Below are 13,035 nucleotides of genomic sequence, written 5' to 3'. Positions count from 1 at the left end.
TAAAAAGGATCAGACGAATGGATCACTAGACAAGGTACGAATTTCAGCATTCTGATTAATGTTTCTTAACCAAAATTTCACGTAGAACACGATGCCTACAACGAAAATTACCGAAATCAACTCCTTACGAAGATATTTTATGATTCTTGATGCGTAAATTCAAACCACCCGCTCATAAAAACTCAATGCTCTACGTGATTCACATTGCGCGCTAAACGTTATCATGACAGTATCTGCGATTTAGAAATCTGGCAACTTCAATTTTAACGCTTTGGCTCAGCTATAGCAAGTTGCTAATAGTTTGAACAACGCATCGTGAGAAATGAACATTGTTCGATTGAGAAGCTTGCTGAAACTGTTGTGGTGCGCGATTTGACTCACGTAGAGCTTTGAGTTTCTTGTCAGCGGGCGGTCCAAATTCCTCGTAACCAATGTGTAATAAAAACGTTAATATCTTTGTTAAGAGTGTGTTTCAGTAATTTTTGCTGTGTGAATCGTGTTCTGCGTGAAATTCTGGTTAAGAAACATATATCAGATTGCTTAAATTCGTACCTTGTCTAGTGGTCCATTCGAAGAAAACTCGATTTTGAAAATTCGTGACTTACGGCTCTCTTGAATGTCACGGCAGCACGCGCCCCGTGGTTTAGATGACGGCTCTTGTTCTCTCTTGGGCGAGAACTGGCAACTTGGTTCGATTTCTGGGAACTTCGAAAACTTTCTGTGCGCTTGACGAATCGTAACGCGGACTTTTGACTCGATTATGATCTAAGAGCAAAGAACGTGATTAACGTCAGATTTTGAGCTAGGCTCCGCTCAATCTCCTCCACCTCGCAGACGGGAAACAAGGAAAAGTTAGCGGGGCCTTCGTCTTCCCACCTGTTGCTCAGTGGCGAGGCGTGAACGATCGATAATCGATATTTTCCCATTTGAAGCTGTGGTAAAGAATCGATTATTAAGGCGTTCGTTGCGAACACCCTGTTTATCGATCCTTTGCCATAAGTTTCAATGATAAATCGATCGATGTATCGCAAAGCACGCCACGCCACTGCTGCTGCTCCGTTGATCAGTGTCTGTAAACGACGCGGATTCTGAAGAGCGAATCCGAAAGCTCTTAGGTGGGTGCTTGATCAAAATCAAATTCCGACGAATTGATATTCGTCGAAATTTGGTTTCCGAGGAGTCGAGTTATGATGTGCCACGATTGCACGTTCTTTAAACGCATTTTAAATTCCGAGAAGGGCAATGTTTTTTTCCCCCAATCAGGCTCGGACTGGCCGTAAGGCCAATCTGCCATTGGCAGATACGCTCTCTTGGCGCGCTGAAAACGTGCCCCTCTGACAGATAGCAAAATAAGGAGAGAAAAAAAATTATGACCAAGAATACATGCGGAAAATTTCTTAAATGAACGGAGGAGAGAGTTAGGAGTACAGGTAGGTGCTTTTACGCACGATAGTGGTGAATAGAGGTCCATGGTCCAAGAACTACTTTCTGAGGCTTAAACACTTTTCTGTGCGATGTCTGCAATGTTCACCTTTTTGTGGCCATACAGGCGCTTTATCATGCCCCTCCTTCATTCGCTATGTGTTCGATTTTTAGACATACGCACCCATTACAGATCTCTTGAGAGACCTTTAAACATATTTCGTTCTTATCAAAATGACTATTTACATATATTTGGACATAACATAGCATATCTCACACAAACTTAACCTTAATTTATCTCGAAATTCAAAAATAAGAGACATCTGAAGAGTAAACGCGACACAACTATTCGCGCAAGATGGATATCCAATTGTTCACGTTGCATATGAAAAATGTAAGGCGCGACGGCATGAGTCATGAACTCGTAATGATCTGCTCTATGTTACTAGTTTGAAGCACCAGTGCGAATAAGACGAACGCGAAAAAACATAATATGGAAATAAAGCGCGGGAAAGGATGCGCGTTAACGACGGCGCAGAGATACAACTATTCGTACTTGATGGACGTCCGTGCTGCATCTGAAAAATTGAAGGCGCGATGACGCGAAGCGTGAGCTCTCAATGCTCTGCTATTTAGTGTCAATGAGGTGTCGCTTAAATTCGGGAGAAAAATTAAAACGGAGGCCGGAACACGTCTTTCCTGTCTTCGGCTGTGTTGAAACTCGATATTTCTTCTTTTTTCAGGTTTATTCTGATTCTTTTTTTAGGATGGGTTTGCAGACCTACGTCTTGAGCTCGTGTAAACCGCTGCACTGGCTCGGTTGTCTTGGAATAATGGTGCTTGGATGCGTCTACTGGTTTTAATTGTTCACGTTTTCTTTAATTTGAAAAGTCTGTCGGTTACTTCAATACGTTCAATTTTGCAATTTTTACTGTGCACGATTAATAAACTTCGAACCTGAAAATAGCGTAAACCTGTGCTGCTTTGCCAAAACTTTCGGAACCCCTCTCCACGTAGGGGATGTCCTACCAGTAAATGTCACGTAACATCCCTTTAACCAGCCAAGGGTCTATGCCTTCAGTTGCGAGCCAGTGCGACCCTGCCCCAAACACACAAATTGACGATTTACAAGTTCAACATCCATCGCGTATAGTTGCGAGAATCGATTTCGCATGAAATGGATCGCAGGAATGCTAAAGTAATGAACCGAAACACTGTGGGTAAAACTGCGATTTTTTCAAACATGCTTAAATTTTCGAGAAAGAAAACTAATATCTTAAAAATCTAATTGATTAATTCCATCCGTTTGCGTCGCTGCAGACTTCCTGCCATACTTCATTTTCTACATGGAAAAATACTGAAAGACTTTTTTTTTAAAGTTTCAGTGATTTTTCTTCTGTTTAAGAAGAATAATTTGTGAAAACTTCAAGCCATGATGTTGGTTTGGTCTCCTCTAAAAAAATAAAAAAAGGAGCGGGCATTGCGAAGCAGCGCGACCGATATACGCATTTCTGCAGTTTCACCATCAACACAGGTTGACACTACGTCATGGCCAATGGTGCTTATTGTCTCAGTGAAATTCACTCTGCTAACTTTTTTTCTAAATTCGCTCTTTATGGGTTTTATTTCCTTTAGAATCAGTGGCGTGGCGAGATTTACGATACATCCATTGATCTGGCATTAGAACCTATGGAAAAGGATCGATGAGCAGAGTCTTCGCAACGAACGCTTTGATAATCGATTTTTTACCACAGCTTCAAATGGGAAAATATCGATAGTCGATCATTCACGCCTCACCACTGGAAAGAGAACGAAGCACCACTTGCAATGACGAAATACCATTAATTTTATCCAGAATCTAAGAGATGCTTTAATGAGGTGCTGCAATATTAATAGAACCCACTTGAAAGTGTTCCTAATGTGTTTTTTATGCTGAATTCGAAGTAGAACCATATTTTGAAAAATTGTCTCTCAAAAGTTTCCAAATCGTGCAAAAATCCGATTTTTAACAGTTTGTGCAAGAATTGGCAACTGCTGCACTATGCTCGACGTTCCAAATGCCTAGTTTACCAGATGAATGCGATTTTTGGAGGTGAAATTCGAATTTACATTCTTGGAGTAGACAATTTAATATTTTACAAGAAAACGGTTGTGCGGATTTTAGTGCAAATTTCAGTGAATTTTCTGCGTTGTACGATGCAAAATCCTTAACATTTTCAAAGGAATCCACACTGACATTATCTTGTAAAAAATTAAATTAATCCGTTAAATTTGGCAATAGCTGATGTGGCTTGGTCCCTTTCTGCTAAACGCACGTAGTCCAAATATAAATGCGAAAGACAACGCTGCAAAAACTCATAAACCTAGGAGAAAAACTTCGGCCGACTCGCAAAATTGAGGATAGATATGCAGAGCTCGTGTGCTAAATAATTTAATAACTAGACTGGGTGGGATGTGATAATAACAAACAACCCCAAAACAAAACTGCCTACTTTCGAGGCGTATAATACAACTTCAGCGGCAGTTATTGAGAATAATTCTTCCACCCGCACTAACTTTCATCGTAACAAGTTTCCCGAATTCAGTGGCGTGGCGTGGCGTGCCTTGCGATATATCGATCGATCTATCACTTAAACCTACGGAAAAGGACCGATAAACAGTGTGTTCGGAGCGAACACCTTAACAATCGATTCTTTGTACCATACCTTCAAACGAGGAAATATCGATAATCGATCATTCACACTTCACCACTGTCCGGGTTCGCCGTTTCACAACTGGACGTATTTCTATCAAACGGAACTACGTGCATTGAGACATGAGCCCTGGGACCCATAAGAATATGTGCATAACAGGGCTCACGTTACGATGCACATAGTTCCGTTTGATAGAAATACGTCCAACTGTCTAATTGAGCGTTTCGTCAAGTGGCATCATTGCTTCACCTCCATTTAAATCCATCATGAATCATCGATTCTAGCTGAACAAATGGACTACATTTTGCAATTAGGAACTATAATTTCTGGCTCAGTTTAGAAACAACGTATGTACCATCAGTTTCCTTATGCACATACGTGTTTTTACAGATAAGCCAGAAATTATAGTTCCGAATTGCAAAATGTAGTCGAAATCTTTCACGATAAATACCGACTGCTCAAATTACATTATAATGGAAAACCGCCAGTGCTGCCGCGACAATACTAGCAAGAATAGCAGATGATGCTGCAGATAAATGCTCCCTTCATTAAAAAAAAAAGAAAAAAACCTGCGAGGAGTCAATTGAGAGGTCGAAAAATTAACTTCGAGTCTCCAATGGTACCAAAAGGTCTAAAACGCCGATATTCATAACTAAATACAACGTTCTAGAGAAAATAAAATTATGCCACTGTACAAGTCAAGTAATCTCGAACGGAACTTTTCACTGAAATTCGAAGGTACGAAATTAATGTCATACACTTTGTCAATGCGCTCATCGTAATTTTTTGGGGGATTTTCCACCGAGTAGTAATTTTTCTTTGGCTCTGGCTGATTTTTGCAACCAACCCATGAGGTTAAAAATAAGTCATCGTGTGCTTTTTTCGCTAATTTTTTGCCCTATTTCATACATGCAAAAAATTTCTTCGTACCCTTGGAAAACATTATCCTCCTCTTGCGAGCCGAGATAAAAAACTAGGGGAGCGAGAAAGTAAAAATTCTAGGACGGATGGGTTAGTGGAAAAACTTGACAGGCTTTGCAGAACATCTACCGATCACGTGAGTTATCATGATGCGCAATTCACGTAAGTAGGACAATCGCACACATTTTGCCAAAATTTTTTGGTTACTGTTACTATTTTTAAACCACTCACGGCGTTAGTCAGCGCGATTATACGACAATGGACCACTAGTCAAGGTACGAATTAAAGGATTCTGATACATGTTCCTTCACCAAAATTTCACGCAGAACACGATTCGCGCAACGAAAATGACTGAAACCAACTCCTAACGAAGATATTAACGTTTTTATTTCACATTGGTTACAAGGAATTTGAACTGCCCGCTCACAAGAAACTCAAAGCTCTACGTGAGTCAAATCGCGCACTACAACCGTTTCAGCAATCTTTTTAATCGAGCAATGTTCATTTCCCACCATGTATTGTTCGAACTATAAGCAATTTGCTATAGCTGAGCCAAAGCGTCAAGATTGAGGTTGCCAGATTTTTATACCGCAGAGACTGTCATGATAACGTATAGCGCACGATGTGAATCACGCAGAGCATTGAGTTTTCATGAGCGGGTGGTTTGAATTCACGCATCAATAATAATTAAATATCTTTGAGAGGAGTTGATTTCGGTAATTTTCGTTGTGCGCATCGTATTCTACGTGAAATTTTGGTTTAGGAGCATGTATCAGAATGCTGAAATTCGTACCTTGTCTAGTGGTCCATTAACCGCGTGACATTTCACCGCGGCGACCGCCGACCGTGGACACTTTTTACCGCGCGACATTTCACCGCGCGACATTTCACCGCGCGACATTTCACCGCGCGTATTGCTAAACTGGATCTCAAGGCATAACGTCCTGTTGAAATGGGTGAGGCATCTTAAAACATATGGAGAACATAATCACGTGCCCAATGCAGGGAAACCGCGAGTTAAAGAAGTAGTTGCGGAAATGAAAAAAAGTTCAAGTGAAACAGGAGATTCTACATAGCGACGGTGAAAGTCGGCAATCACATAACTCGTTTGCGGTGTCTGAAAATCTCCGCCTCTACGTCATTTTTTTAAAGGAGAACAAATTGATATTATTTCTTGAAGTTTTTGCAGAATTTTCTTCGCATTGAGAAGAAAAATCATGACAGTTTCAAAGAATTGCCGTTGAGTAATTTTCCATTTAAAAAATAAAGTATGACAGGAAGTCTGCGACGTCGCAAACCGAGTTATGTGATAGCCGACTTTCACCGTCGATAGGCTATTGTAGCCATATTTTCCACGTCTGTAACTCCTGAAATGGTAGGAGATATGCTGAGGATGAAGTCTCTCAAACGGAAAATTCAAAGAACGCGAGTTAAATCAGAGGTAGCGCGAGCGAATCCTGCGAGCTTAGAAGAACTGATCATTCCTCCTGAGTTCACAGAAACAGGTGAAAGGAAACCCTTTTTACTTTACGACAGCGGTGCAGGGCCGAGAGGAATTTTAATTTTCACCACGGAAGAAAATTTAAAAATCTTAGCTGAAACAGATCATATTTTTGCATACGGGACTTTTGAGACATCGCCCATGTTGTTTGAGCAGTTAAACACGATTCATAGCGTTCAGTATTCTACTGCCTTGCCCCTCGTTCATGTTCTGCTCCCTGATAAATCTCAGGAAACTTGTATCAGAATCCATCCATCCATCCATTTGGCCAGTCCTAAGCCGGAAAAAGTGTGAAGGAAAAGTTTGGCCTCAGAAATAATCACTGGCGGTGAAATGTCGCGTGGTGAAAAGGGTCCACGGTGTTACAGGTCGCCGCGGTGAAGTGTCGCGCGGTGATACGTCGCTATAGTGAGGGCTATTTCCATTTAAATCTTCAGTCACATTCATACGGCGCAATGATACAACTATTTGAACTCTCCGGAATGCGTGAGGTATCACGCCGCATTTGAAGGCGTTTTCAAAACGGCCAAGTTCCGATACCCAGATTATCGTTTTGCATAGTTCATATTCTTTCGTTATATTCCGTGCCACTTGTTTATTTTTGATCCTCGTAGAAAAACCACCCATTTGTAAATACAATGCTAGCTGAAGCGCACTTCAGCTGCGAGGAAAATTTCAGAGGAAATCGACAAGCCCAGTGTGCATGGAGGCTATCTCGTCGTCCGATTAGTCGTATAAATTATAAAATTTCTCGGGGGATGCCCCTCGAGGCTTGGGGCCCGGACCTTAAAACTGGTAGCAGGGCCCGAGATGGGATGTGGCGGGCCTGGCTATAGCAGTCAGCGCGGTTACTGTATTCGTTAAAGTCTCTTACTTTGACCACGGAGCGATAAAGCCCGCACACAGTGGCCTCTGGTAAATATCGCCAGCTACGTCCAAGCGTCATTTTTCAGGGACGCTACAAATAGACCGGAAGGCTTAGGGAAGTTAGGGAAAACTTTGTTTTCGAAAATACAAGACAGTCAGTCTTGAAATATTGCAAAATGGTGTTAGTACAATACATTTAGATTCGATAAGCGATTGGAACGTGTTGCGGGGCATTATTTCCTTGAAAATTCTAAAAAATTCTTGAAAAATTTTAGCAGGGGTTTCCGCTGTAATTGACGTAGAACAAGACTGGAGGGTCTTCACACTTTTTGAAACTGACTCCTCCGACGGTGATTTTTCATTGGAAATCGATTCTTGTGGTGAAAATTTGGAGAAACACGATCAAAGGTTTTATTTTGGGCAATTTTGACCAAATAATAGTTATTTAAGCAAAATAATACAAGTGTAGTGATCCATTAAGATCCTTATTGGTATATATTCGTGGAAAAATTGAGTTGTGAGTAATTTTTAGCGCTGAGTAAAAAAATGGCCCCAGTGATGGATCTTTCTCATACACACCCACTGATCTTCCTTACAAACAGAATTTTCGGGGAAAATCCAATAGGAAAAAAACCAAGGCCATTTTCAAATTAGGCAGCCAAAAATATACATCGATAAAAAAAGAGAAGAATAGAACAAAATCGTGAAACGTAGTTTTTCGGGTAAAAGAGGAAATGTATCCTTTAGCCCCCGTCTAAAACTGATCCAGGTTGTTCTTAAGGGAGCTGGTCAAAGCAGTCGTGGATGGAGAATATCTGGTTGCCAGCAACGGCGGTGCACTGATAAAGGCCGTCATGCCATCGGCACCAGGCGTCGACGACCAAGGCGCACTCGCCCAGTTGATGGCTATAGAGGAACTCCTTCATCATCTCGAAGGCCTCGAAACAGGATCTGTCGGCGGCCATCTTCCTTTTCTTTTGGGCTCGGGTCGCGAACCACTCGCACCACAAGGCCGACTCGGCGCATTTGTCCATGCGCTCGGCATGTCTTCTCACGGTCCTCATCCAATTGAGCCGCTGCATGGCGAACTCCCCGATCTGCGGGGGTGGGCCTTGAGGCAACCAGTTGTGAGGGTTCAAGGCCTGCACAGAAGATCCACCCCTCAGGAATGGTGCCGAGGGCCGAAGGAGGGAGCACAGAGAGAACAAGAGCCGCAATTGGACGTATTTCTATCAAACGGAACCAAGCGCCAATTTGAGTTCCTTTTGAGGAATTTAGAATCCCGGATAGCGCCTTCTGTCAAATGGACCGGAGCGCCATGGAAAAGCATTGCTAGTATAGGACGGAATAAGCCGGACGCCCGATTCCGCCGCCAATCCAAGCTCCCCTCTACCTCCCTCACCCTATGGCGCTTAGGTCCGTTTGATAGAAATACGTCCAATTAAAGTTCCAGGCCGCGTGGCACAACCTACTTTTACGAATCGTCTCTCGTTGGCTCATCCGCCTCGCGTCCACTTTCTGGGGCCCTTACGGAAAATAACACCGGGTTCATTTTACATCGAAAACACCGCGAACTGAAGTAAAATTTCATACGTCAGAGATTTCAGAAGTCAATAGATTTCTCTGTAGAGGTACATGGTTTGACATGACACTTTTTTCTCAAACGCACCCAACAGCTCGACCGGGATTTTTTTTTTTTTTTTTTTTTTTTTTTTTTCATGACTCAAAGTGTCATATTTCAAGTTGAAAAACCAAAATTCCAGGTCGATATATTCAGTGTGTTTCAGAAAAAGTGTCATGTCCTATAAACCATGAATCTCTTCGGAGAACTCAATCGATTTCTGAACTCTCTGACGTATGAAATTTTTCTCGAGTGCGAGATGTTTTCGAGGAAAAACGAACCCGGTTATTTTCCGTTAGGGCCCCAAAAAGTGGGCACTAGGCGGACAGCCAATCAGAGGCGACTCGTAAAAGTAGGGGGTACCAGGGTACCACGCAGGATAATATCTGCATGACAAGGTAACGCATCGCTGGCAAGAATACAAGAAATAAGTGTGTTCATTGCAGCATTTCCCAAGTCTTCGATTATGATATTTATTGATTTCTTCGAAAGAAAGAAAACTAAAATAATTCCTTGAAATTCGCTGAGAGAATTTTTAAATAGGAACAGAAACTTTGTGGCAAAGCGAGAGCTGCTGTTAAGTGGTGTACTTTCAGAGAAACAAAAAAAGGTAAAGATTTGCAACATCACAATCGAAGAACCTATTTTTTTTAAACTTAAGCCATTGACCGATACATTACCTTATATGCTATTGCATCTTGCTTCTTCTCAAGTACTTTTCTGCTAAGCAAAGAGTGGAAAAACGCAGTTTATTGCCCATTCCAGGATATGTTTAAAATTCTATTGATAAATCATACTTGCGCACTTTTTTCCCCCAAATCTTGGGATCATCGACAATAATTTTGGAGGCGACTGAGAGTGGTGGCGGGGGGGGGGGGGGGGGGGGGGGGGCTTTGAATCTCGATATCTTTTAAGCGAAAAAAAATGTATCAAATCCTGGTTTGTGCTAGAATCTCTACTTCAATAGAGCACGTCAACAGTAGAATTGGAGGGTCCCAACCATCCATCTGAGAGGTTTTGGTACTTCCTCCAAAAAACGGCCTTGTACACGATTTAACAGATCCTCGAATGTTCAATCTATAGCTAGAATGAGAGAAAAAGTACGTTCTGAAAGAATGAAAGAAACAATGGACCGCACGTGACAAAAAAGAACCAGCGCGATTACAGTTTTTTCAAAATCGTGCAACTTCTCCTTTCCTTTTAAAAATACTTAATATTACTTACTTACTTACTAACTCCGCCTAGAGGCGAGTTGTTTTTCTCTAGCAGGTCTCAAGCCCAGGAAAAGGAAGAGAGTTTTGCGTAGGGCTGGTAACCCTACCACGTGAAAACACCCAAGCTACGAGAACCAAGATGAAGCCTCGTTACCCAGACAACTTACGGAAAATAAAGAAGAAGAAAAAATACTTAACATAAGTTCAGTATTAAGATTTACACGATTATTTCCCTTTAAAATTAAACAAATTTTAGTGGGAGGCAAAAACTACTTGCTATTCTGGGAGATCTTTTAGATAATTATGAAGAAGCAACATTTTTATAACACTTTAATTGCGCTTGTTCCTTTTTGCTAAATGCGATCCAAATGTACTGGGATGGGTATCCTCTTGGGAGATTTTGAGAATCTATTCACTTTGCAATTTGCTGATGACCAGGAGGCGATTGCTTCAGACCAAGATGACGCTGAGTATATAATGTGCAAGTTGGTAGAGGAGTATTGAAAGTAGGGTTGAACGGAATAGCTGAATTCAAGTGGGGAGCAGCGAAGCTTTGAGTTGGACAATAGGCAGCAAATTAAAGGCTGCGCGAAGTACGAGTACTAATATTATTACACGGTAAGAAGAAGTAACCAGCATTTGGTGTTAATATGGGAATTAAAACACAAAATAACCAAAGCCTTATAGAGTTTCCCACTCTCTCCATCGTTTTCGGCGCTAAATTCACCGCAAACCGTACCAAAATCAACACAAAATTTAGCAATTTGGTTTGTGTTTCACTTCCCATGTTAACCAAAAATAACACAGAAACACAAGTATTTTCTCAGTGCATGGGTGCGTTTGACTTTGGATTGAAGAACGGATCAAATAATGATGAATGTCATAAAAATAAAAGGCTCGTGTTTACATATGATATTCAGGTTTCTGAGAATGTTTCTATTGGTTAGACAACTCACAAGGCACCCATACATACTGCCGTGCTAAAGAGGAACGCCGTATAAGCCTTCAAACTTATGCCAAGTTTAATTTGATAAAAACCAAATGTATTGGGAAAATGGTATTTTTCCCCCAAAATTTTCAGACAATTTTGTACGTAATTTAATTTAAATATCTAAAAATTTCAAGACAAAATATGAATGAGTGTCGTCAAAAACACATGTTTTATCAAGGGAAATTCGAAAACTCTCGAATGTTCATATGCCTTCTGCCTTAACACGGCAGCATAGACGGATCTTAAGACGGCTAAATTCTAACACGGCGGGCAGTAACTTAGGTAATACAGGCAAACTTTACCAACCTTCATTTCTGCGATGAGAAACGTAAAAACCAATAACACGATTTGTATACTTTTCAGGTTCATTTTAAGACGAGAGCGGTCTGAAACGATCTGGTGAAGATCTGCGCGTACGATACCCGTTGCTTCAAGCGATTCTGCTATAGATGATTTTCATTTCTGGCATGACTCGTCAAAAAGTCATGCCAGACAAAGATGGCCGACTGAATTTTTGAGTCTCGCTGTTTTTTCCAGTGCTTTTGCTACAGTCGGATGATGTCGGTCCCCGATATTGCCGGCTTCTGTTCTGGGAATTTTAGTCGATTTTAAATACTCCGCGGTGAGGGTCTCTGTTCAATTTGACAACAAAGGGACGAATAAATCACCTGCATTGTGTTGAAGCATTCTTAAAGTCATTACCACGTCAAAAATTTGTTAGCGCGATTTTTTGTTTAGTATATTTTTATCCCACTATCAGCCTTTTGATTGTTGCTATGCGCGCTGGGTAAGGGGGAAAAAGAAAGAAAAAAGGTGCACATTTCGAATGCCAATACACAAGATATTGCGCGCAAATTGATGGGTCGCGTAATTGTGCAAGCTCGTAAGAGACCTTGAAAGGACATTTGCACCGACTCCCCGCAATGACCCCTCAAATTTCAATGAAAATTCACATAAGTGATGAGGGGCTGCAAATCCGTCGTTAGTTTTGGGAGCCCCTAACAGAGCGACGTTGCCACTTTCCGAAGTCAAGGCACGTTCGCCTCCATGATGATTCCGAAACCTATTCCTATGATAGTGACTGGGTTGAAATATTAAAAACGGTTTATTCCAAAAGTGCGAAGACAGAACAAAAAATAAGTAATAAAAGAAATGTTAAGGTCAACAATTATTACGGATTCCTGCAAACTTTCACTGTACAAATTGCATTTTCGGATCTTATCAGTGTTGAAAAACATGGTAAACCTCGGAAAAATGCTCGCAGCTGTTCGAACTCCAAAGCAGGTGCGTGATGTGGTATCACGCGGAAATGAAGGGAAATCGCCAATTTCCTCAAACTGTCGTAGTGTCGTTCATGAAAATGAGCGTTCCGGAGATCAATACAAGCACAAGCGCGCAACTATTGGAGCTCCGAACTGGGTGCGTGATGTGGTATCACGCGAAAATGAAGGAAAACCTTAGCTTTTTAATGGTCTCAAATTACAGATGTTAATGAATGTAGGCATTATACTCCAATCGCCGCGCCGTTGAATGCGGAAATCCAGGAGGCAACTATCCGAACTTAGAGGCATGGCCAGGTTTACGTGATATTCGCCTCAAGACCGTCAAGATGTTTCCGCCCCCACGAATTGTCGCCGTGGTGAAAGGAAGAGGGGGGAGGGGGGAGGGGTCATGCCGTTCACAATACATTTTTAAATGCAAATTTTCGTACTTTTTCATTTAAGTGGGATTGAATCACCACGTTGCCGCGTCGCCTTTCTAGTGGCACCAAGTTCAAGGTGGCGCCCTACCCTCGTCGTTCTCTT

At 41.6% G+C, this 13,035-nt stretch overlaps 1 protein-coding gene across 8 annotated transcripts in view; it reads right to left on the bottom strand.

Moving 5' to 3' along the window:
- Positions 1 to 13,035, bottom strand: part of DNAlig3 (DNA ligase 3) — a 235,932-nt gene that overhangs the window by 66,519 nt on the left and 156,378 nt on the right. For 4 of the 8 annotated variants that reach the window (XM_072296512.1, XM_072296525.1, XM_072296527.1 and 1 more), the window contains exon 21: positions 8,001 to 8,546. The exons of 2 other annotated variants lie outside the window; for them this stretch is intronic. In XM_072296512.1, coding sequence (XP_072152613.1) covers positions 8,181 to 8,546 — 366 coding nt within the window. In that variant the 3' untranslated portion in view covers positions 8,001 to 8,180. Of the gene's footprint in view, positions 1 to 7,991; positions 8,547 to 13,035 lie in introns of those variants that run through there. 2 more of the 8 variants (XM_072296497.1, XM_072296516.1) reach the window with 2 other exon arrangements.

Source organism: Bemisia tabaci, chromosome 1, assembly GCF_918797505.1.
Source record: "Bemisia tabaci chromosome 1, PGI_BMITA_v3".
Lineage (NCBI taxonomy): Eukaryota > Metazoa > Arthropoda > Insecta > Hemiptera > Aleyrodidae > Bemisia > Bemisia tabaci.
The sequence above is the reverse complement of the archived record's forward strand: the minus strand, read 5'-3'. Positions and strand labels throughout refer to the sequence as shown.